Source organism: Monodon monoceros, unplaced genomic scaffold (genome assembly GCF_005190385.1).
Source record: "Monodon monoceros isolate NGI ecotype Baffin Bay Population unplaced genomic scaffold, NGI_Narwhal_1 Super_Scaffold_3, whole genome shotgun sequence".
NCBI lineage: Eukaryota > Metazoa > Chordata > Mammalia > Artiodactyla > Monodontidae > Monodon > Monodon monoceros.
In genome coordinates, this window is record NW_021703780.1 from 31862128 (window position 1) to 31885779 (window position 23652).

The window sequence follows — 23652 nt, forward strand, 5'->3', positions numbered from 1 at the left end:
GTTTGCCGCTTATAGCCTCTAGCTGGTATGGTGGCTTCTTAGAATTTAGTTTTGAAAATTGCTAGATTTGTTAACAAAGCTTTACTGAACATTTGTTAGATTCAGAGCATAAGTCTGCAAAACAAAATCTCTTGAATGTTTTCCTCCTGGGATGGATAAATGAATAAACATTAACTAAGTATCTGTTATATGCGGTTATTGATTCATGTCTTTCTCTTGGCAGCCTCTCGGGCTCAACAAGGAGAAGTAATGAGGTTAGCATGTCGCTTGGATCCCAAGACTAGCTTCCAGATGGCTGGGGAGTGGCTAAAGTATCAACTCTCAACTTCTGTTGATACTGGATCCATGAACTGTAAGACTTCTTTTGTTCTTTTTCCGACTGAACATTAGTGAAGTATTTCTATGTATCAAAACTGTACGTAGAAATAAACCTCTGAGCCACATTTCAAAACAGTATGCTAATAGTGTTCAAAAACAGCTTTGCTCACTGCCCAGTTCCATCCTAGACAGTGAGCCTTTTCATTTGCACATACAGGCAGAGAAAGCAGATATAATACCAGATTTTAACTCTGTTTAAATTAGGGTAAAACCATGACCCTATCAGTTTTGCCTTCATTTTTCTTTTCTAACAGAGTCAACAATTGTTTCTTGTTGATTTTATTACTTCACCTCAGGCAGCATCTAACAAACATGTCTAGACCTAACTTTTTAAAGCTTTTCAACCAAGTTCTTGCATGGCATTTCTCTTAAACTCGGAAAAAGTGACTTGTTAGTCAGGCACAACAAGCAGTGCAGGGGTTTCCCGTATCGCTCAGCCCCCTCAAAGCCTTTGGGAAATGCCACTTTATTTAAAATCAAAATAACCCCCCTCTACCCAAAAGCATAAGCTAGGTAACTTCTCTGTGCTCTGTATCTTCTGTCTGTCATCTTATTAACGCAGGCAGTGGGTGAGAAGATTGTAAGGAAAGGGTGTAAGTCACAGCTTTGGAAAAAGTCCACACTATGGTCAGTTACCAAGTACACTAGTTACTTGGCATTCATGGGATTTAACATTCAGTTTTATGTGTTCACAGTTGACTGTAAAGGTCCCTGGTATCTAGTAACTTGAATGTTTGCAGAGGCCCAAATATGTTGTACCAAGATGAAGCTAGTGAATGTGAGCACTGTATGGAAGCAAGAAAAGTAATTTGTAATTCGTTTCGCGGGGGCCTTGCTGTTGAAGTGACGCCCTTTGATGATACTTGTGGGGCTTTTTCTTTTCTTTTTTTTCATATTTTGGTCGTGCCACGTGGCTTGCGGGATCTCAGTTCCCTGACCAGGGATCGAACCTGGGTCATGGCAGTGACAGCACCAAATCCTAACCACTAGGCCACCAGGGAACTTGATGATACTTGTGAATTTGGAGGGTGGCACAGTTCTCTGCACAGGGCCCTTGCAGTTGTCATGAGGCTACTGGGTGTGAACAGCATTTTGTATCTTACAGCAATTCCTTGTTGGAAAGATTCTTTATGGTCTTAGATATCATAATTATTTAGATTCCCGTGGACAGATTATGAAAGGAGGGGGGAAATTAATTAATATTTCTCAATTGGCCAGGCACTGGTTTTGATGCTTACATGTATATTCTCATTCAGTACTTAAACTGGCTTTACAGACAAGGCTCACAAAGGTGAATTCAGACAGTTTGTTTTTAGAGGTAGAGGCAGGATAGGGATCCCTTTCTGCTTCCTTTTCTTTTCCCAGGCTGAGAAGGGTTAGATTACCTTGTTCCTTCAACTGTGAAATTACCTAGTGGTTTCTACAGCCCCGTGGTCTCTGTGTCTTCTGTGATCCTACAGTGTTTATAAGTGCGTGCGTGCGTGTGTGTGTGTGTGTGTGTGTGTGTGTGTGTGTGTGTGTTTTAAAACCCTGTTCCCCTGCAGCTGGAACTGGAGAAGGCAGCCTCTGCTCCATCTTCTCACCTTCATTTGTGCAGTGGGAAGCCATGACCTTTTTTTTGGAAAGTGTGATCAACCAGATGTTTCGAACATTAGATAAAGAAGTAAGTAATTGTTTCTTGTGCTGATTGCATAATAATTTTGATCTTTTTAAAATTATTATTCATTTATTTATTTGGTTGCGCCGGGTCTTAGTTGCGGCAGGCGGGCTCCTTAGTTGCGGCTCGCCGGTTTCTTAGTTGTGGCATGCGAACTCTTGATAGCAGCATGCATCTGGGATCTAGTTCCCTGAACAGGGATCGAACCCGGGCCCCCTGCATTGGGAGCGCAGAGTCTTAACCACTGCGCCACCAGGGAAGTCCCCAATTTTGATCTTCTTAAAATTGGCAGTAGGATAGGAAAATATGTGAGTGTGCATCTTACAGAAGAGGAAACTGAGATTCAGAGAGGGTAAATAACATGCTCAAGGTCACATAGCTAATAAATAGAGCTGGGACCCAAATTAGGTCTCTCTGACTTTAAACTCCGTGGTGTTTAGTATTCGTTTTAGGGGATAATAAGATGAGCCTGATAGTACAGTGAACCACAGTAGGGTAACTATTATAGGGAGGACAGTGATGGAAGCCTTGAATTGGAAAATCTAAGAGATACCTGCCAATTTATGGCAAATTGACCAGAATATTCATGATGGCAGATCTGTGTCCCTCTTTCCTGAATAATCTGATTAAACCAGATAACAACATATACTATATTAACTATGTTAATTAGATTAAAAATAATTGGATCACTTATTTTGGGGTAATTCGTCTTAACTCATTCTAGGTTAGTTGTAGAAAGAATCTAAGTCCCTTGAATATAAGTGAAATACAGTGCTTTTTCTCATAAATGGCTTATTAACAAATTAGATCTTAGGATCATTAACTTCATCTGTTTTTATATTCACTTCAGTTTGAAATGGTGGCATTCTGAGTTTGTTCAATTTCTAGTTGTAGGTAATGCTACGTTCCTAATAATGGCAGCATCATTTGTGAAAAATTTTAATAACATGGGGTAATACTTAGAATTTTAAGGGTTAAGAAGCACTATATAAAACCATATGTGACAACCATATTTATATAGAGTGTGAAGGAAATTTAGCAAAAGTGATTTTCAGTTATGTCAATCTCCTTTTCATGTCTGTATCACAGGAGATTCCTATTAATGATGGAGTAGAGCTATTGCAGATGGTCCTGAACTTTGACACCAAGGATCCCCTCATCCTGTCCTGTGTCCTCACTAATGTCTCAGCACTCTTTCCATTTGTCACCTACAGACCAGAGTTCCTGCCCCAGGTCTTCTCTAAGGTAAACTCCCTCTCCTTTGTAAACTTTATTTTGGCATTTCTAAGCTAATTATTTTTTGTAATTGTTTTTGTAAGTATATGAGACAAGCTAATAAACAGTTGTTTATTCATTTATCAAATATTTACTCAGTACTTAATGTGGAGCAGGCACCATGCTAGTAGGAACGCCTTGTCCTTTACCACCTCTCGGTTTGGGGAGAAAGGCACATAGACAGATGTGGTACCTACGTGGCATTGCAGTTAGTAGACATGTACACTGAGATGGAAAAGAGTACCTGAAGGAGGAGGTGTCAATGTGTGCTGTCAGGTTGGGAGGTGATTTGTAAGAGGAAAGGTTTTGGGGTCCAGTTGAGGTGACTAGTGAGAGGTGAAGCACCACCTGAGTGAGAATATTGGACCAGGAGGAGGGAAGGAGTAAGGCAGAGAGGGGGTGAGTTCTGTTTTGCAGGACTAGGTTTAAAGTATACATATAATATCTCAGTGGAGACATCTCATGCTAAAATGGCTATTTGAGGTTAAAGGTCTAGACTCAGAAAATTATGAGAGAAAATTAAGGCATCGCCATCATAGAAATGCTAATAGTAGCGGTGAAGCCCTAGCAAAAAGGAGTTTTATGTAGAGTTGGACATGTAGCTCAAGCAGAGAACCCCGACAGTCACCATCATTGAGGAAGAAGCCCTCAAAGAACAAAAAAAGGGATGGCCAGAGAGATGGAGAAAATATTGTGTTACAAAGTCCAGGAGAACTTCAAAAATGTGGACTCATTTGTTGCCACAGAAATTCTTTAAGAATTGGAGAGTGTCCATTGGGTTCCTCTAGACCTTTGTCAGCGTGTTATTCCATCATAGTGGCTAGGGCAGCAGTCACATTGCATTGGGTTAAGGAGTAAGTGGGAAGTTATGAAATGGAGTCAGGGAGAGTAGACCGCTCAACTTTTAACAAAAAGTGGGGAGATATGACCATGGCTGAGTTCTTGGGTGATAGCCTAGATTGTTCTGGGATTCTGTGGCCTTTATCTTCGTAAAGGGTTTGCTGGTAAAATTGTGAATCTCAAGCCTCTTGCAGAGTTATCCGAGAAAATGAACGTCTGAAACTTTGTAATGCCAGTTGAAAACCCTTTTGTTACCATATTGTTTGCACTTTAGGGATTTTGTTAGAAACTTTGTAAAATACTTTATGCATTTGGTACTGATGAGTGACCTTTTTTCTTCCCCTTAGCTATTTTCATCTGTCACTTTTGAAACTGTTGAGGAAAGTAAGGTAAGATCATTAATTCAGCCTACCAATTCTAACTTCTTAAGAACAAAAATGTGAGTACCCAACACTTAGTGTAGATTTTTCTAATACGCAAACGGGGTTAATAAAGGCAGGAGATAGTCATATGATGGGCTGTTTTGCACTAGAGATACTCTAGGACAAACCGTAAACATGTGGATTCTTGCTAACTATAAATATCACTTGATTATACTCCCCTAGCTGTGAAAATTGTGAATTTACCTCTGAAGGAGATATTTACGTGATTCTCTGCAGCATCTGTTAGTTATATTAAAAGTAGCTTTGATTTTATCGAATATCTCTTCCCAGGCACCCAGGACCCGGGCGGTGAGGAATGTGAGGAGACATGCTTGTTCCTCCATCATCAAGATGTGTCGTGACTACCCCCAGCTCGTGCTGGTAAGCCCTGGACTCTGTTCAAGTAGCCACTGAGACGTGCTGAGTTTGGGTACATTTCTCTTTAAATCCACACCTAATTATACCTCACATAAGGTTGGTCTTCCCCAACTCCAGAGTTACTCAGTGAAGTTTAGAAATGCAAATATATTGTCTCAGAATGAATTGTTCTCTTGCACATGGATGACCACGTTTTCATTTATCAAATATTTGATACCACGTCAGTGTACACCTCTTTACCGTACTATGCGTGATGTCCTTAACCACCACTGCCAAGTGATGTGCCTGGTCTTGAGAGAAGCCAGGTGCAAACCCCAACCTTTTTTGGAGGGTTTCTGTAAGAAGTTTAGCACTACTCCAGATAACAAATTAACCAAAAATTTCTTCTCTGAATACACAGCAGTTATTTGTGTGTGTCTGTCTGTCTCTCTCCCCCTCTCCCTCCTTCTCTCTCTCTCTCTATAAAATATATATACATAAGTATATATGTATAGAAAACAAACTGATCTTTGTCCATGAAGATACCGTAAAAGTTGATATAGAAATAAAAGACAGATGGTTTTCACAGTTGTAGAGTCGGAAAGTGCAGTTACCCAAATACTCAAACCTAAATTGCCTTGCCTGTTCAGCCAAAAGAAGAGTGTTATAATTAAATTATTAAGTGACAGTCTTATTGGCCTGACTGTCCTGGAAGTGTCTTCATCCTCTTTTTTACCTTCCTTGAGTGACCCACCACGCCTTGAAACTCAGACCGTCACCACCTCTGGGTTTTTTTCTTTGTGAAATGCAGCCCAATTTTGACATGCTGTATAACCATGTGAAGCAGCTGCTCTCCAATGAGCTGCTCCTGACACAGATGGAGAAGTGTGCCCTCATGGAAGCCCTGGTTCTCATTAGTAACCAGTTCAAGAACTACGAGCGTCAGAAGGTGTTTCTAGAGGAGCTGATGGCACCTGTGGCCAGCATCTGGCTTTCTGAAGACATGCACAGGTAGGGGAGATCCTTTGCCCTTGACCTTGACTGCACTTGAGTACCCATTCTCTTCTAAGACTATGTCCGGGGTCGGGGTGTAAGGATATTGAGGTGTAGTGGCACTATCCGTGATAGCTGAAGGCCTCTGAAACAGGGGTCCCCACCCCCCCGGGCCACAGACCGGTACTGGTCCGCTGCCTGTTAGAAACTGGGCTGCACAGCAGGAGGTGAGCGGCAGTGGAGAGCTTCATCACCGCTCCCCATCGCTCGCATTACCGCCTGAACCATCCCCCATACACCCCCGACCCCGGGTCTGTGGAAAAATTGTCTTCCACGAAACCAGTCCCTGTGGCGCCAGAGAGGTTGGCACCGCTGCTCTAAAAGCAGTCTTATAAGTGAAGTGCCGAAAACATCGCCTTGCTCTGCAGAGGCGTAGGAACAGAGATGAAATGACTAAGATGGATAGTGTGGGTTGGAACGCCACAGAGTGAGGTCTGCTGTGGTGTCTAGTTGCAGCTTCAGCACATATAAAGAAGTGAGAACAGCCAGTAGGGCCATACAGAGTAGGAGCTGCACAGACACCCCTCTGTGCCCACATAGCCTTCTCAAGCTTGTACCCTTTTTGATTCTTAAAGCGTCACTAATAACATTTAGAAGTGGGAAGAGAAGTTAATAAATCTTCATATGACAGCTGACAATTTGATTAGATTCCTCTCACTGTAACAACTGCTCTTTGGGCGTCAAATAATCACAGCTTATTAGCTCTTGAGGAAGAAACTACCCTTGCTTAAAATCATGCTGTAACTTGTCTTTCCCCCACCAACCTTTAGAGTGCTGTCAGATGTTGATGCTTTTATTGCCTATGTGGGTGCAGATCGGACAAGCTGTGACCCGGGCCTGGAGGATCCCTGTGGCTTAAACCGTGCACGAGTGAGTAAGCCTCTCCTGGGATAGGGAAGGTGCGTAGGCCACAGGTAGGAGTAGGGTGTTGTCATTTGTCCAGGTTCTTGTAGACTTATGTGTTTTTGTATACGAGCAAGAAATCTGGGAATCTCCACTTCCGTTAGTGTCTCCTTTCTTTTCTTCTTCAGTCTTAAATTCTCGAGTTAGTTCTCACAGCAGAGCAGGTGGTCTTTTCTATGAAATCATTATTTTGGCTTTAAGGATCTGTAAATAGCTTGGAGGACTGAAGGTGTAATGAGGAAGTAGGTCAGAACTTGGTCAGCAGGGTGGGTTCTCCCTGCCTTTGCTCTCTGGGAAGTAAAGTCCTAAATGGTGGCCTAACTTGCAAACCTGAGATTTTCCAGTTCTTTGCTATTCAAATAAGCATTGTTCCTGGCTCCATTACGGCAAAAGTCTTACTAATTAACCTGTCAAGTAGTCAATTGGTAGAAAGTACTGTGAGTGAGGATTAGGGCAAAATCTATGAAGGCCTAAACTGGAGGATGCAGGGCCAACTCAAAAACAAGATGAAATGTTGGCAGGGTAAATACTGTTTTGAAGTATGTCCAAGCCACCTTCTAATTGGGGTCCAGTAAGCCTCTGGAAGAATATCCTCATGAAAGGGAAGCTTTTAGAGCCTACCACTGGTCCTGAAGATGGCATTGAAAGGATCCCTTTTGGACTTGACCTCAAAGGAAGGGACAGGGATGGGGGTGGGGGTGGGGGCGGCTTTTCCTTTTGTCCAACTTCTATGTCACCTTTGCCGTAATCTTGCAAATATCTAATAGCACTTTTGTCTTTTCTTCCCCTTTTATATTTACCTTTCATTTTTATGTTTTTCTGTAGATGAGCTTTTGTGTGTATAGCATTCTGGGTGTTGTGAAACGAACTTGCTGGCCCACTGACCTAGAAGAGGCCAAAGCTGGGGGATTTGTGGTGGGTTATACACCCCCTGGAAATCCAATCTTCCGTAACCCCTGCACAGAACAGATTCTGAAACTTCTTGACAATTTGCTTGCCCTTATAAGGTGAGTCAGAATAATGGTTTTTCTCTGTTGTATTTTTGCCTTAAAAATCTCAAAAGCTTAATTTGTTTATACTTCTTCAGGTCATATGGTGATAAATAAGAGATTAGGTCTTGTTTCGTTCTAGAGGGACTCTCCTTTTTAAAAGTAACATGGACTCTCACTTTTTTTGTTGTTGTTATTATAATTTTATTTTATTTATTTTTGGCTGCGTTGGGTCTTCATTGCTGTGCGTGGGCTTTCTCTAGTTGTGGCAAGCGGGGGCTACTCTTCGTTGCGGTGCGCAGGCTTCTCATTGCGGTGGCTTCTTGTTGCAGAGCATGGGCTCTAGGTGCACAGGCTTCAGTAGTTGTGGCTCACAGACTCTAGAGCACGGGCTCAGTAGTTGTGGCACATCGGCTTAGTTGCTCCACGCTATGTGGGATATTCCCGGACCAGGGCTCGAACCCGAGCCAATGTCCCCTGCATTGGCAGGCGGATTCTTAACCACTGTGCCACCAGGGAAGCCCCGGCTCTCACTTTTATACGTCTCGCATCCCAAGTGAACACATGGGGGCTAATCTCAAAATGGCTTTTCTCATTTTGAGCCTCCTCTGTGTTCTTTTACTTCTTTATACTTCATTTCTACTTTTTACTTTGTTTCATTTGGTCTAAAGTTTTGCCACTAAAGGAATTGTTCATTGGGAGCAGGGCCGTTGCTTTCTGTAGTGGTGCTGCTCTGGGTCAGGTATTCAGACGAGCTAATCTGAATTTATCGGTAGTGACTGTGTTCTCAAATGGACCAAACATCCAGTGGCTGAACATGCCAAAGGAAGGCATGATACGTGCTCCACATCAGAGTCCTAGGTTTTTACTTCTCAAAGCTGAGTCCTCAGACCAGCAGCATCAGCAGTCACCTGAGAGCTTGTTTAAAATGCAGTGTTAGGGCTTCACCCCAGACATACTACTAAATCAGAATCTGCATTTTAACAAGATCCCCAGGTTGTTTGTGTGCACATTAAAGGTTCAGAACCACTGTTATAAATCACATGAGCTAATATAATCAAGCGGAAGTAGGCCAAGTCTAGGCTTGTTGGTTACTCAGTATATGTTTGATGATTCAGGGATAGATGCTCTCTACAGTGAAAGAGAGCCTTTGGAGAGAATCAGTTTTTACTGGCCAAAGCAAAATTTGATTGCTTTTTACATCTCCTAGTGTTTCTGAGTTCAGGTTAGAACTCTGTTCCACTGTTTTTTGGCCTCTTACCCAGGGTGTTAGAGCGGAGTCTCAACTGAGTAAACCAAATTTACTCAATATAAGTAAATCAAATTCCTCATGTCTCAGGGATGCTCTGCTGAAACAGACACCCTGGACCATATGCTTAAGAATCCAAGGTTTTAAGTTAATGTTGACCAAATTGGAGGGCTGGAGTGTCTGAACAAGTTGTCATTGTGGATATGTCTATGGAAATAGACAATACTTTGCTCTGATTTCAAAAGGAGGAAAAAGATTTCAAAAAGAAGTATGGGTTACATGTTGGGAGGGTAGTAAAATATTTAGTCAAGGAAAAGTTTGTCTCCATATTGATGTTTTTAAGACCGAAAGGATCTTCTGTAGTTTAGAGAAATGTGAAAGTGATGAAGTCAGATAGCAACAGACTCCCTGACTTTTTAGGCCTGTGGCCAGAGTCCCTGTGGTGGGAACCTAGACCTGGAAACAAGGTTCATCCCTGGTTAGGTGAGGAGACAAGAGATTGTCATCGTGATATTCTTCTAAGAGTACAACACTTTTGGAAAAGCCCAGAGTCAATCAAAAGGTATTTGAAAAATGCTGACCGCAGTAAATGGAGTAGTTAGACTCCCTGAGCAGTGTGCAGCTGGAGCTGTTAGAGTTTTGTCTTGTTTTCGTAGTAAGTTTTATCTTGAAGTATAATGTTAAGGGTACAAATATACATAAGAAAAGGACACAAACTGTGAGTGCGGGTAGATGAATTTTGACAAAGTGGACACCTCCATGTAATCAGCATCCAGGTCAAGAAACGACCTTCCCAGCACCTCTTTTCAGTCCTGCGCGCCCCCAAGGGTAACCACTCTTCCAACTTTCCTTCCCAGCACCTCTTTTCAGTCCTGCGTGCCCCCAAGGGTAACCACTATTCTAACTTTAACATTTTGCCTGGTTTTTTGAGCTTTAATAAATGGAGTCAAAAGCATGCACTCTTTTGTGCCTTGGCTTCTCTTGTGTAATATTATGTTTGTGAGCTCATCCGTGTTATTGCATGTAGTTGTGGCTTGTTCATTCTCATTGGTGGGATGGTATTCCATTGTGTGAGTGTGCTGTAACTCATTTATCCATTTAGTGTTGATGGACTTTTGGTAGTTTCCAGCATTTTTTTTATCACTACGAGTGCTGCTGTTAACATTCTTACAAATGTTTTTTGGTGTATGCATAATTTCTGTTGGGTAGGAGCAGAATCCTACATGTAGGAGTAGAATTCCTGTTTATAAGGTATGCATATTTTCAGTTTTCATAGATAGAATCAAATAGTTTTCTAAAGTGGTGTACTAGTTTACATTCCTACCAGTTTGTGTATTAACTCCTTGTTATAAAACTCCTGTTTTAACTCGTTGTCAAACAAAGTCTGATAATCGAAGGTGTTAGAGCTGCGCTGTCTCGTATGGTAGCCACTAGCCACATGTGGCTGGCTACTGAGCGCTTGAAATATGGCTAGTCTGAATTGAGATAAACTGTAGGTGTAAAACACACACTATATTTTGAAAACTTAGTACAAAAAATGTAAAAATATCTCTAATTTTTATATTGCTAACATATTGAAATGATTTTTTGATGTGTTGGGTTAAATAAAAAGATAATTAATTTAACCTGTTTCTTTTCACTTTTTAAGTTTGGCTGGTTAAAAAATTTTAAATGGCTTATGTGGCTTACATTCTGTTTCTATTGCACGGTGTGTTCTTAGTGGGTTGGGTGGAAGATAGATGTGGGGAGCAGAATTCTCTGGTTCTCAGAAGGTTCATTATTATCATTCATTATCTGTTTAGAATAACACCTTTTCTGTTAACTTAAAGTTTGTTACATTGTTTCCAGATATCTTCTATATGTTTTATTGAAATCTTTGTATGTGGGAAGTCTTGTTTAGCATAGCGATTATACTTTTTTTTTGGTTTGATATATGTATATATTGCGAAATGATTACCACAGTAGGTTTAGTTAACACCCATCAGCTCACATAGTTACACATATTTTTTCTTGTGATGAGAACTTTTAAGATCTCTCTTAGCAACTTTCAAATACACAATACAGTATTAACTATTGTCAGTGTGCTGTATATTTTACATCTCCAGAACTTAACTTACCTTTTTAACTGAAGTCTGTACCTTTGACCACCTTCGCCCATTTCCCCCACCCCCCATCTCCCTCCTCGGGCAACCATCAAACTGTTCTGTTTCTATGAGTTTGGTTTTTTTGATTCAACGTACAAGTAAGATCATACTGTATTTGTCTTTCAGTGTCTGATGTGTTTCACTTAGCATAATGCCCTCAAGGTCCATCACATTGTCACAAATAGCAAGATTTTCTCCTCTGTTATGGCTGAATAATATATACCTGTGTGTATGGCAATTACACTCTTAGTTGGTGATACTAAGAATATTTCAGATAAGTACAGACTGCAGAACTTAAAACTTTTATCACTTGATTGTCTTTTTCTTTGCCAAAGCAATAACTAGTTCCTCTTAATGTGGAATCATAGTGCTCTAACTTGCAAGTGTGTCAGGAAAGGTGATATTTCAGGAACCTGAATGTTACTAGGGCTTGTAGGACTCCCTGGAGCCATAGATACGAGAGCAGTATGTACTGAGTCCTCCTTCCATTACTTGTGAGTTACAGGTGCAGCCACCATGGTGCCACCTCCTTGGTGAAGGGGAGGAGGAGGAGAGGAGACTATACAGAATACAAGATTTTGTTGTACCATCAGGGACATTTTGACATATGATGTGTTATACTTTTTAAATTATATCTTGGGATCACAGTCACACTTAATTAAAGAATAAAAATTAAAAACATCTCATCTGTTCCCCATCAAATTTAAGACTATGAATTTCTTTTCAAGAAGAACTGATGTGGGGTTTCCCTGATGATGCAGTGGATAAGAATCTGCCTGCCAATGCAGAGGACACGGGTTCGATCCCTGGTCCGGGAAGATCCCACATGCCGCGGAGCAACTAAGCCCGTGCACCACAACTACTGAGCCTGAGCTCTAGAGCCCGCGAGCCACAACTACTGAAGCCTGCGTGCCTAGAGCCCGTGCTGCACAACAAGAGAGGCCACTGCAATGAGAAGCCCACTCACCGCAGTGAAGAGTAGCCCCGCTCGCAGCAACTAGACAAATCCTGCGTGCAGCAACGAAGACCCAACACAGCCAGTAAATAAATAAATCAATAAATAGGAAAAAAGCTCTATTTTTTTTTAAAAAAGGACTGATTTTATCAGAGATCATTTCATAGTATTAGACATCTTCCCAAACAACCAAGAAAAACTTAATTCAGAAACTAAAAAGTTGGCAAATTGCAGTTTTTAAAAGTAAGTGGCACCACTTACCAACCCTTGAGCTCCACACAGCAGGAGGTAAGGGCTAAGGTAGAGTTATGGATAGCCTCACAGAATACAAGCAAATTGAATCCAACAGCATGTTATAAGGATTATACACTATGACCAAGTGGGATTTATCTCAAGGATATAAGAGTGGTTCAACATACAAAAATAAGTCAGCATAGCACACCATATTAATAGAACAAAGGAAAACAACCCACTTGATCATCTTAATTGACACAGAAAAAGCATTTGACAGAATCCAGCACCCTCTCATGATAAAAACACCCAGCAAACTAGGACTAGAAGGGAGTTCAAAAACTACTCCTACTAATAAATAAATTCAACAAAGTTATAGGATACAAGATCATCATACAAAAATCAGTTGTGTTCTTATACACCAGCAATGAATGATCCCAAAAGGAAATTAAGAAAATAATTCCATATACAATAGCATTCAAAAGACTAAAGTACCCAGGAATAAATTTAACCAAGGATATGAAAGACTTATACACTGAAAACTAAAAAACATTCTGGAATTAAAGATGACCTAAATGAAAAGGTGTCCTGTATTCATGAATTGAAAGACTTACGTTCGTTAAGATGGAAATATTACTCAAAGCAATCTACAGATTGAATGCAGCCCCTGTTAAAATTTCCAACAGTGGGAATTCCCTAGTGGTCCAGTGGTTAGGACTCCAGGCGTTTCCACTGCAGGGGGCACAGGTTCAATCCATGGTCAGGGAACTAAGGTCCCTCATGCTGTGCAGCACGGCACATACATACATACATACGTACATACATTTAAAAAAAACAATTTCCAACAGTTTTTTTTTGCACAAAGCTTATCCTCAGATTCATGTGGAATTGCAAGGGGCCCCTAAACAGTCTTGAAAAAGAAAGTTGGGAGACTCAAACTTCTCCTTTTCAAAACTTACTGCAAAGCTACAGAAATCAAAATAGTTTGGTACTGAGAAGGATAGACACATAGAAAAAGATAATCTGATCAAAATAGGCAAAAGGCTTGAATAGATATACAAATGGCCAACAAGGCCATGAAAAGATGCTCAACATCTATAGTCATTAGGGAAATGCAAATCAAAACCATAATGAGATACCACTTCATACCCAATAGGATGGTTACAATAAAAAATGTTGAGATAGCTTCAAGATGGCGGAGGAGTAAGACGTGGAGATCGCCTTCCTCCCCACAAATATATAAAATATACATCGACATGAGGAACAGCTCCTACAGAACACCTACTGAACGCTAGCAGAAGACCTCAGACTTCCCCAAAGGCAAGAAACTCCCCACGTACCTGACCATGTGGGTAACAGGGTCTTGGTGCTCTGGCCAGGTGTCAGGCCTGAGTCTCTGAGGTGGGAGAGCTGAGTTCAGGACATTGGTCCACCAGAGACCTCCCGGCCCCACGTAATATTAAACGGCAAAAGCTCTCTCAGAGATCTCCGTCTAAACGCGAAGACCCAGCTCCACTCAACGACCAGCAAGCTACAGTGCTGGACACCTTATGCCAAACAACTAGCAAGACAGGAACACCACCCCACCCATTAGCAGAGAGGCTACCTAAAATCATAATAAGTTCACAGCACCCCAAGATACACCACCAAATGTGGTCCTGCCCACCAGAAAGACAAGATCCAGCCTCATCCACCAGAAAATAGACACCAGTCCCCTCCACCAGGAACCCTACACAACCCACTGAACCAACCTTAGCCACTGGGGGCAGACACCAAAAACAACGGGAACTACGAACCTGCAGCCTGCAAAAAGGAGACCCCAAACACAGTAAGTTAAGCAAAATGAGAAGACAGAGAAACACACAGCAGATGAAGGAGCAAGGTAAAAACACACCAGTCCAAACAAATGAAGAGGAAATAGGCAGTCTACCTGAAAAAGAATTCAGAGTAATAAGTAAAGATGATCCAAAATCTTGGAAATAGAATGGAGAAAATACAAGAAACGTTTAACAAGGACCTCGAAGAACTAAAGAGCAAACAAACAGTGATGAACAACACAGTAAATGAAATATAAAATTCTCTAGAAGGAATCAACAGCAGAATAACTGAGGCAGAAGAACGGATAAGTGACCTGGAAGATAAAATAGTGGAAGTAACTACCGCAGAGCAGAATAAAGAAAAAAGAACGAAAAGAATTGAGGGCAGTCTCAGAGACCTCTGGGACAACATTAAACGCACCAACATTTGAATTATAGGGGTCCCAGAAGAAGAAGAGGGGAAAAAAAGGGACTGAGAAAATATTTGAGGAAGTTGTAGTTGAAAACTTCCCTAATACGGGAAAGGATATAGTCAGTCAAGTCCAGGAAGCACAGAGTGTCCCATACAGGATAAATCCAAGGAGAAACTCACCAAGATACATATTAATCAAACTATCAAAAATTAAATACAAAGAAAAAATATTAAAAGCAGCAAGGGAAAAGCAACAAGTAACATACAAGGGAATCCCCATAAGGTTAACAGCTGATCTTTCAGCAGAAACTCTGCAAGCCAGAAGGGAGTGGCAGGACATATTTAAAGTGATTAAAGAGAAAAACCTACAACCAACATTACTCTACCCAGCAAGGATCTCGTTGAGATTCGACAGAGAAATTAAAATCTTTACAGACAAGCAAAAACTAAGAGAATTCAGCACCACCAAACCAGCTTTACAACAAATGCTAAAGGAACTTCTCTAGGCAAGAAACACAAGAAAAGGAAGACACCATCATTAACAAACCCAAAACAATTAAGAAAATGGTAATAGGAACACACGTATCGATAACTGCCTTAAATGTAAATGGATTAAATGCTCCAACCAAAAGACATAGACTGGCTGAATGGATACAAAAACAAGACCTGTATATATGCTGTCTACGAGAGACCCACTTCAGACCTAGGGACACATACAGACTGAAAGTGAGGGGATGGAAAAAGATACTCCATGCAAATTGAAATCAAAAGAAAGCTGGAGTAGCAATTCTCGTATCAGACAAAATAGACTTTGTGGTCTATTTACAATATTGTGTTAGTTTCAAAATAGTTACAATATTGTGTTAGTTTCAAAATAGACTTTGCTGAGCCCCAGCAATCAGAGAAGAAAAAGAAATTAAAGGAATCCAAATCGGAAAAGAAGAAGTAAAACTGTCGCTCTTTGCATTTGACATGATACTATACGTAGAGAATCCCAAAGATGCTACCAGAAAACTACTAGAGCTAATCAATGGATTGGGTGAAGTAGCAGGGTATAAAAGTAATGCACAGAAATCTCTTGCATTCCTACACACTAATGATGAAAAATCTGAAGGAGAAATTAAGGAAACACTCCCATTTACCATTGCAACAAAAAGAATAAAATACCTAGGAATAAACCTACCTAAGGAGACAAAAGACCTGTATGCAGAAAACTATAAGACACTGATGAAAGAAATTAAAGATGATACAGACAGATGGAGAGATATACCATGTTCTTGGATTGGAAGAATCAACATTGTGAAAATGACTCTACTATCCAAAGCAATCTACAGATTCAATGCAATCCCTATCAAACTACCAATGGCATTTTTCACAGAACTAGAATAAAAAATTTCACCATTTGTATGGAAACACAAAAGACCCCGAATAGCCAAAGCAATCTTGAGAAAGAAAAACAGAGCTGGAGGAATCAGGCTCCCTGCCTTCAAACTATACTACAAAGCTACAGTAATCAAGATAGTATGGTACTGACACAAAACAGAAATTAGATCAGTGGAACAGGATAGAAAGCCCAGAGATAAACCCACACACATATGGTCACCTTATCTTTGATAAAGGAGGCAAGAATATACAATGGAGAAAAGACAGCCTCTTCAATAAGTGGTGCTGGGAAAACTGGACAGGTACATTTAAAAGCATAAGATTAGATCACTCCATGACACCATACACAAAGATAGGTTCAAAATGGATTAAAGACCTAAATGTAAGGCTAGAAACTATCAAACTCTTAGAGGAAAACATAGGCAGAACACTCTATGACATAAATCACAGCAAGATCCTTTCTGACCCAACTCCTAGGGGAATGGAAATAAAAACAAAAATAAACAAATGGGACCTAATGAAACTTCAAAGCTTTTGCACAGCAAAGGAAACCATAATCAAGACGAAAAGACAACCCTCAGAATGGGAGAAAATATTTGTAAATGAAGCAACTGACAAAGGATTAATCTGCAAAACATACAAGCAACTCATGAGGCTCAATATCAAAAAAACAGACAACCCAATCCAAAAATGGGCAGAAGACCTAAGTAGACATTTCTCCAAAGAAGATATACACATTGCCAACAAACACATGAAAGGATGCTCAACATCACTAATCATTAGAGAAATGCAAATCAAAACTACAATGAGATATCACCTCACACCAGTCAGAATGGCCATCATCAAAAAATCTACAAACAATAAATGCTGGAGGGGGTGTGGAGAAAAGGGAACCCTCTTGCACTGCTGGTGGGAATGTAAATTGATACAGCCACAATGGAGAACAGTACGGAGGTTCCTTAAAAACCTAAAAATAGAACTACCGTATGAGCCAGCAATCCCACTACTGGGCATATATACCTTGAGAAAACCATAATTCAAAAAGAGTCATGTACCACAATGTTCATTGCAGCTCTGTTTACAATAGCCAAGACATGGAAGCAACCTAAGTGTCCATCGACAGATGAATGGATAAAGAAGATGTGGCACGAATATACAATGGAATATTACTCAGCCATAAAATGAAATGGAGTTACTTGTAGTGAGGTGAATGGACCTAGAGTCTGTCATACAGAGTGAAGTAAGTCAGAAAGAGAAAAACAAATACCATATGCTAACATATATATGGAATCTAAAACAAACAAAAAAAGTGGTTCTGATGAACCTAGGGGCAGGACAGGAATAAAGACACAGAGGTAGAGAATGGACTTGAGGACATGGGGAAGGGGAAGGGGAAGCTGGGATTAAGTGAGAGAGTGGCATGGACATATATACACTACCAAATGTAAAATAGATAGCTAGTGGGAAGCAGCCACATAGCACAGGGAGATCAGCTCGGTGCTTTGTGTCCACCTAGAGGGGTGGGATAGGGAGGGTGGGAGGGAGACGCAAGAGGGAGGAGTTATGGGGATGTATGTATATGTATAACTGATTCACTTTGTTATACAACAGAAACTAACACAATATTGTAAAGCAGTTATACTCCAATAAAGATGCTAAAAAAAAAGATATACATTAAAAAAATAATAATGTTGAAAAAAGAAAGTAATAGGTGTTAGCAAGGGTGTGGAGAAATTGGAACTCTTGTACACTGTTGGTAGGAATGTAAAATGGTACAGCCACTCTGGAAAACAGTTTGGCGGTTCCTCAAAAAATTAAAAATAGTGGGAATTCCCTGGTGGTCCAGTGGTTAGGACTCCGTGCTTCCACTGCAGGGGGCCCGGGTTCTATCCCTGGTTGAGGAGCTAAGATCCTGCACGCCATGCAGCACGGCCAAAAGCATGAAAATCAATTTAAAAATTAAAAGCAGAATTACCGTGTTAAGCAGCAAGTCCAGCTTGAGGCATGTGCTCAAGAGAATTGGAAGTGGGTCCTAAAGAGGTGTTTATACACCTATGTTCATGGCAGCATTACTCACAGTAGCTAAAACATGGAAGCAACCAGTGCCCATCAGTGGATGAATGGATACGCAAAATGTGGTCTATACAAACAGTGGAATATCATTCAGCCTTAAAAAGGAAGGCATTTCTGCAACATACTACAACATGGGTGAACCCTGACTATGCTAAGTGGAATAAGCCAGGCATAAAAAGGCAGCTTAAACGTGGGTACTAATGAATGCACATGGTTAGACTTCAAAAACATTATTGAGGGTTTTTAAAAAATAAGCATGGTCTAAAATGATCTTTTCATTGTTCATCTTAAATATTTAATCTTGCTGGTCCACGTTCTGTAATTTTCTATACATTTGAAATGTTTTATAGTTAACTTTGAAAAGAGAAATAGGTAGTTATGCCCTCTGGCTATAGATTGTTCCGTGGTGCCATTGCTGTGGAAGGCAGGTAGATCAGGTCTGTAGTCTAACAAAGGTAAGTCATTTTGGTGGGGAAGAGATGCTCATGCTGGGAGTTGCAGATGTGCCTCTAGGAGACTAAACAGCTGCCAGAGCATTGTTGGGTCCATGCTCTTGATTCAGAGACAAAACATCCTAAAAATGGGGGCATGTTACTACCTGCTCTGTGTTCCTGCCTGTGAACCTTGATGCCTCTGACATTTCATCCTCTATCACGGGCAGTCAGAAAACTGGGAGTGCCTTGGCATTGTCTCAGGTTTGAAAGAATTTTGCTTTCCAGCTTTAGACTGTGATGTTGTCCGGCTCTCTCAGAATTCAGTTCTTGTGGTTGATTGCTGTTAGGTGTTGTATACTGTACAAATAAACTTAATAGCATCAAGCCTATCCCCTTCTCCAGGGAAACGTTTAAATTCCCCTGCCAAGAGTAGTGTTGACAGAGAGGTATCTGTGTGGAAATGTAGTATCACTGAATTACAAGATGGAAACCCACTCTTTCCTTCTCCAGCAGACTAAGAAAAGTTCACATAGCATTCCTATTTTTTTCAGAACTCACAATACTTTATATGCACCAGAAATGCTAGCCAAAATGGCAGAACCTTTTACGAGGGTTCTAGATATGCTTGAAGTGGAAAAATCTGCTATTTTAGGTAAGAAATGTAACCTTTTTTTTTTTCTTGAAGTTTTCTATACCTTTGTATGCCTTTATATTTCTATACCTTATCTCTAATGCAGCTTCAGTGTGCCTTGTGTCACCTTCTCCTCACCTGGCACCACCTTGACCACCTGTTTGTTCAGAAATGCATGTATGGAGCTCCTACAGGTTCTCTAGGAGCAAGTTTGTTTACTTCATTATCTTATCATGCAGAGAAGGTCTTCAGAAGCACACACACCCCATGTTAACCCCTCCTTCACTTTAGCTGCCAGCTGGTAGTATGTGTTAGAGCCTTTAGATTATAAATAAACCATGCTTTTTGACCTGAAGGATATTAGCGTACTTTCCTGCCTTTTGTGTATGGGGGGGGAAGTATTCAAACAATTAAGGTTAAATAGGTTTAATCAGTAAAATATTATGTATGTTATCACTTTTTTAAGGAATAGTTTCTGGGCCAAGTTTCCCAATTTTTACCTTGATCAGAATGTTGCTTTAACTCATTTCTCCCATTAGCAAATAACTTCACGATCATAATTGTGATACGTGCTGTGAAGGCAAGTGACTGTGGGAGTGTTTATTGGGAGACCTGACCCAGTCTTGGAGTGGAGTCACAAGACTGCCTCCCAGTGGAAACTTGAAGGATGAACAGGGGCCAGCCAGGCTGGGGGCAAAAGGAGATGCTGAGCCTTCTAGGCAGACAGAATGGCAGGTGCAAGATCCCGAGGCATGCCCGAGGCATGCAGCAAAGAGCTTGATATGTCCAGGGAATAGGAAGGTGACTTGTGTGGCTGGAACACAGAGGGCAAGGCAGTTGGTTAGAAGTTAGAGCTAGAGGACTTCCCTGGTGGTGCAGCGGTTAAGAATCCGCCTGCCAATGCAGGGGACACAGGTTCGAGCCCTGGCCTGGGAAGATCCCACATGCCGCAGAGCAACGAAGCCTGTGCACCACAACTACTGAGCCTGCACAGCACAACTACTGAGGCTGCGTGCCACAACAGCTGAAGCCCGCACACCTAGAGCCTGTGCTCTACAGCAAGAGAAGCCACAGCAACGAGAAGCCCGCGCACCACAGAGAGCAGCACCCGCTCACTGCAACTAGAGAAAGCCCGCGCGCAGCAACGAAGACCTAGCGCAGCCAAAAATAAAAAATAAATAAGTAAATAAATTTATTTAAAAAAAAAAAAGAAGAAGTTAGAGCTAGAGACACCAGAGATGTCTAAACCTTGTGCCTATCTCTGGAGCTTCAGGCTGGCTTACCATCACAACCCCGACAGTGTGTTTTTGCCCCGGCTATCACCTCTGCCTGGGCCTGGCCATGATTAAGCAGTCTAGTGAGCATGCCTCAGCTATGACTTAATGAAAAGAAGACTGTTAGCTTGTCTTTCCAGGGCCCATGGCTATCTCTCTTGGCCTAAATGGTCCTGGGCCATTTCCTTTGGCACCACTACACTTAAGCTCCCTTTTGGAGACACCAGTAAAAATGAAACGTCCAAAAAATGTCTTGTTATTAATATAAAAATTAGGTGTTGCTTCACCACCTGTTACCCTCCTGCCCCCCCTTCAGTTATTCATATTAAGCCAGGAACTGCTGCTGTAGAAATGTATGACCAACCAAAACATACTAGAATGGACAAACAGTTCCCTCTGGCAGCTTCCAACCAGGAGCAAGATTGGAAACAAAATTGCCTCTGATTAGAAGTATAGATCTTTTAAGGCAATTGTTATCCTGAGATAAGTGGGTTTCATTTTTATCTGCTATACACCTCGGGCTTTTGCATAAAATTTTGCTTGAAAAAAGAGGTTCTGTGACTTTAAAAGGAAGGGGGGGACATTCCCAGTACTTTATGGAGAGATCATTTTGGGCTATCATTGTGTGTTTTGGTACAAGTTCCACCTGGAGAAACCCAGGCAAAAGTTAGAGTACTCAAACCTGGACACTTAAATAGCTTTCGCCTTTCCCTGCAAATACAGTGTAGCAGTCACTTTAGGGAAGCTGTTAGCACCTCCAGCTGGTAGAAGACTTGGTCAGCTGCTTTGCATTTATAGCACCCCGCCCCCCAAACCACCTCTGCCTACGGGAGGGTGTTGGCAGGTTGAGACCCTCAGCAGAGGAGCAGCAGGTTCCTGATCCATCTTTGTCTGTAGGATTACCTCAGCCTCTCTTGGAACTGAATGACTCTCCTGTCTACAAAACGGTCTTAGAAAGAATGCAGCGTTTCTTCTGCACCCTCTATGAAAACTGGTAAGGAACCAATGCTGCCTTTTCATATTCTCCTCCTAGACATGCATTGTATAGGATGGCCTTGGGTTGGACATCTGATCTAGAATTCTAGTGTACAGGTAATGTGAGGAAAGAATTTGACAGGAAACTAATGATTCTAGTGTCAAATCAAAATGAACAGGCTGGTTTCCTGCAATTTTTATTTTAACTGTCACATGTGCCTTTAAGTCCTAGCCATGACTTGATATTTTAATGCCCAACTTGTCTGTTTCCAGTGCATAAAGTGATGAGACCAAAGTAGAAGTTACAGTGATGGGGATGCATTTTCTCAGACCCCTCACTCTCATAGCCCACTCTTCATGGACACTGGGAGACAGCTGGCCATATTTTGTCTTGGGGTCCTGGTTGTGGCGTGGGGGGTGTAACTGGCCCTTCTGCACACCAACTTCCCCAGGGCACTGATCTCACTAACACAGTGCTCTAGTCAGCCAACTAACAAAAGATTCTCCATTGTAAATCCATATTACTTACAAAGTAATGAAAGGCTACTGTTGATCTTGGGTACCGACATCTGTCTTTTAAAAGATGCTGAATCTGGTTTCAAGATGTTTCCTTAAACGTTGGGGCGGGGGGGGGGTGGCTGTTATTTTCCCTTCTGATAGAAGATTAAGTCCACATCTTCGAAGTGTACTGATTAAGCTAAAGTTCTCTTAAAAAGAAAATACAATTAATTGCTTTTCTAGCTGAGAAGTCTTCTTGTAGACTAGAAATTCCCAAGGCAGTCAGGGCTGGCGATAACAGATAATGGATTTGATGTTATTCATGATTTTCCCTTACAGTTTCCATATCCTAGGGAAGGCAGGCCCTTCCATGCAGCAGGACTTCTACACCGTGGAGCACCTGGCCACCCAGCTCCTCAGCTCTGCCTTCGTCAACTTGAACAATATTCCTGACTACCGACTCAGACCCATGCTTCATATCCTTTCAAAACTCCCTAGATGGGCTTCCCTGGTGGCACAGTGGTTGAGAGTCTGCCTGCCGATGCAGGGGACATGGGTTCGTGCCCCGGTCCGGGAAGATCCCACATGCCGCGGAGCGGCTGGGCCCGTGAGCCATGGCCACTGAGCCTGCATGTCCGGAGCCTGTGCTCCTCAACGGTAGAGGCCACAACAGTGAGAGGCCCGCGTACAGCACAAAAAAAAAGAAAAAAAAAACCTCCCTAGATAACCCAAAGGGCCAGAAGATTGAAGACAGGAACAGTTCAGAAGCACCAGAGGAGGCAGAGCTGAGCTATATGAAATAGATGGAAACATTTTTGACAGTATATAGTAGCCACATTAGAAGGACAAGAAGATTGAAGTAAATAAAAGGAAAAACCTGAAAGCAGTCCAGGGGGTGTTGAAAGCTCTTTCTCCTTAGGGGAAATTCTTACCATCCCATTTCTTGGAAAGATGAAAAATGCAGCTTTTATCCCTTTTCTGTACTTTGTCAGGTGCTTCTCTTTGAAGAAGCACTCTCATACTGCATTCTCATTCAGACTCTTTGTTTTTGTTTGGGGGAGTATGGTTCTTCCCTGCAAGTTATATTGTAAGGAGAGTTTATTACAATTCCAGCCTGGCAGGGGAGTGGTGCCTTAGAACGACGGGTGTGCGCTCGTGTGCTAAAGCTTCTTAACCTACCGCGGCATGGGTCTTTGTGAAGCCTCTGGTGCTCTTCTGTCCCCCGGAGCACTACGAAGCTCTGGTGTCTCCCATCCTTGGACCTCTTTTCACCTACCTTCACATGGTAAGAGATTGGCCAGGAAAGGGTGGCAAAGAGGCCTCTTAGAGTGGGTGGCCTCTCATGAGTCTCACAAGTCAAGAGCTCCTGAAAGCATCGTCTCCTAGCCCTGCCAGGATGGCTGCACAGCTGCTCCACCCTTGCTGCCCAGGGTAGAGCAGCCCCCCTGAAGAACTAAACTGGTTCCATTGCCTGCAAAGCACCTGCAGACTCAGATTCTACTCCTATCCTCCTGTTAACTGAGGAGAGGTGATCAGGGGAGTGCTCTTCCTGGGTCTGTTTCCCTGACTCTGGAATTAAGCAGGGGGACCAGCTGGGCAGAGAATAGGTGTGTCCAGAGAGACTCAGGAGTTCTGAAATGTCATTGATCCTTTCCAAGCAAAGAAGTGTTTGATATGCTGCCCTTGTCGTGGGTGTGGGAGA

The 23652-nt window shown here is 41.8% G+C and overlaps 1 protein-coding gene and 1 non-coding gene across 5 annotated transcripts in view; one reads left to right on the forward strand and one right to left on the reverse strand.

Moving 5' to 3' along the window:
• Positions 1–23652, forward strand: part of XPO5 (exportin 5) — a 46093-nt gene that overhangs the window by 16710 nt on the left and 5731 nt on the right. For all 4 annotated transcript variants that reach the window (XR_003796750.1, XM_029243210.1, XM_029243211.1 and 1 more), the window contains 12 exons: positions 224–352; positions 1923–2041; positions 3125–3280; positions 4498–4539; positions 4864–4953; positions 5741–5940; positions 6753–6852; positions 7711–7892; positions 19124–19224; positions 21375–21471; positions 22290–22426; positions 23138–23235. Coding sequence is in view for 3 of the 4 variants with exons in the window: in XM_029243210.1 (XP_029099043.1) it covers positions 224–352; positions 1923–2041; positions 3125–3280; positions 4498–4539; positions 4864–4953; positions 5741–5940; positions 6753–6852; positions 7711–7892; positions 19124–19224; positions 21375–21471; positions 22290–22426; positions 23138–23235 (1451 nt within the window). In the remaining variant the exon portion in view is untranslated. The remainder of the gene's footprint in view (positions 1–223; positions 353–1922; positions 2042–3124; positions 3281–4497; positions 4540–4863; positions 4954–5740; positions 5941–6752; positions 6853–7710; positions 7893–19123; positions 19225–21374; positions 21472–22289; positions 22427–23137; positions 23236–23652) is intronic.
• On the reverse strand, positions 1308–1379 carry TRNAD-GUC. The gene has a single exon. It is a non-coding gene; the product is annotated as a tRNA-Asp (tRNA).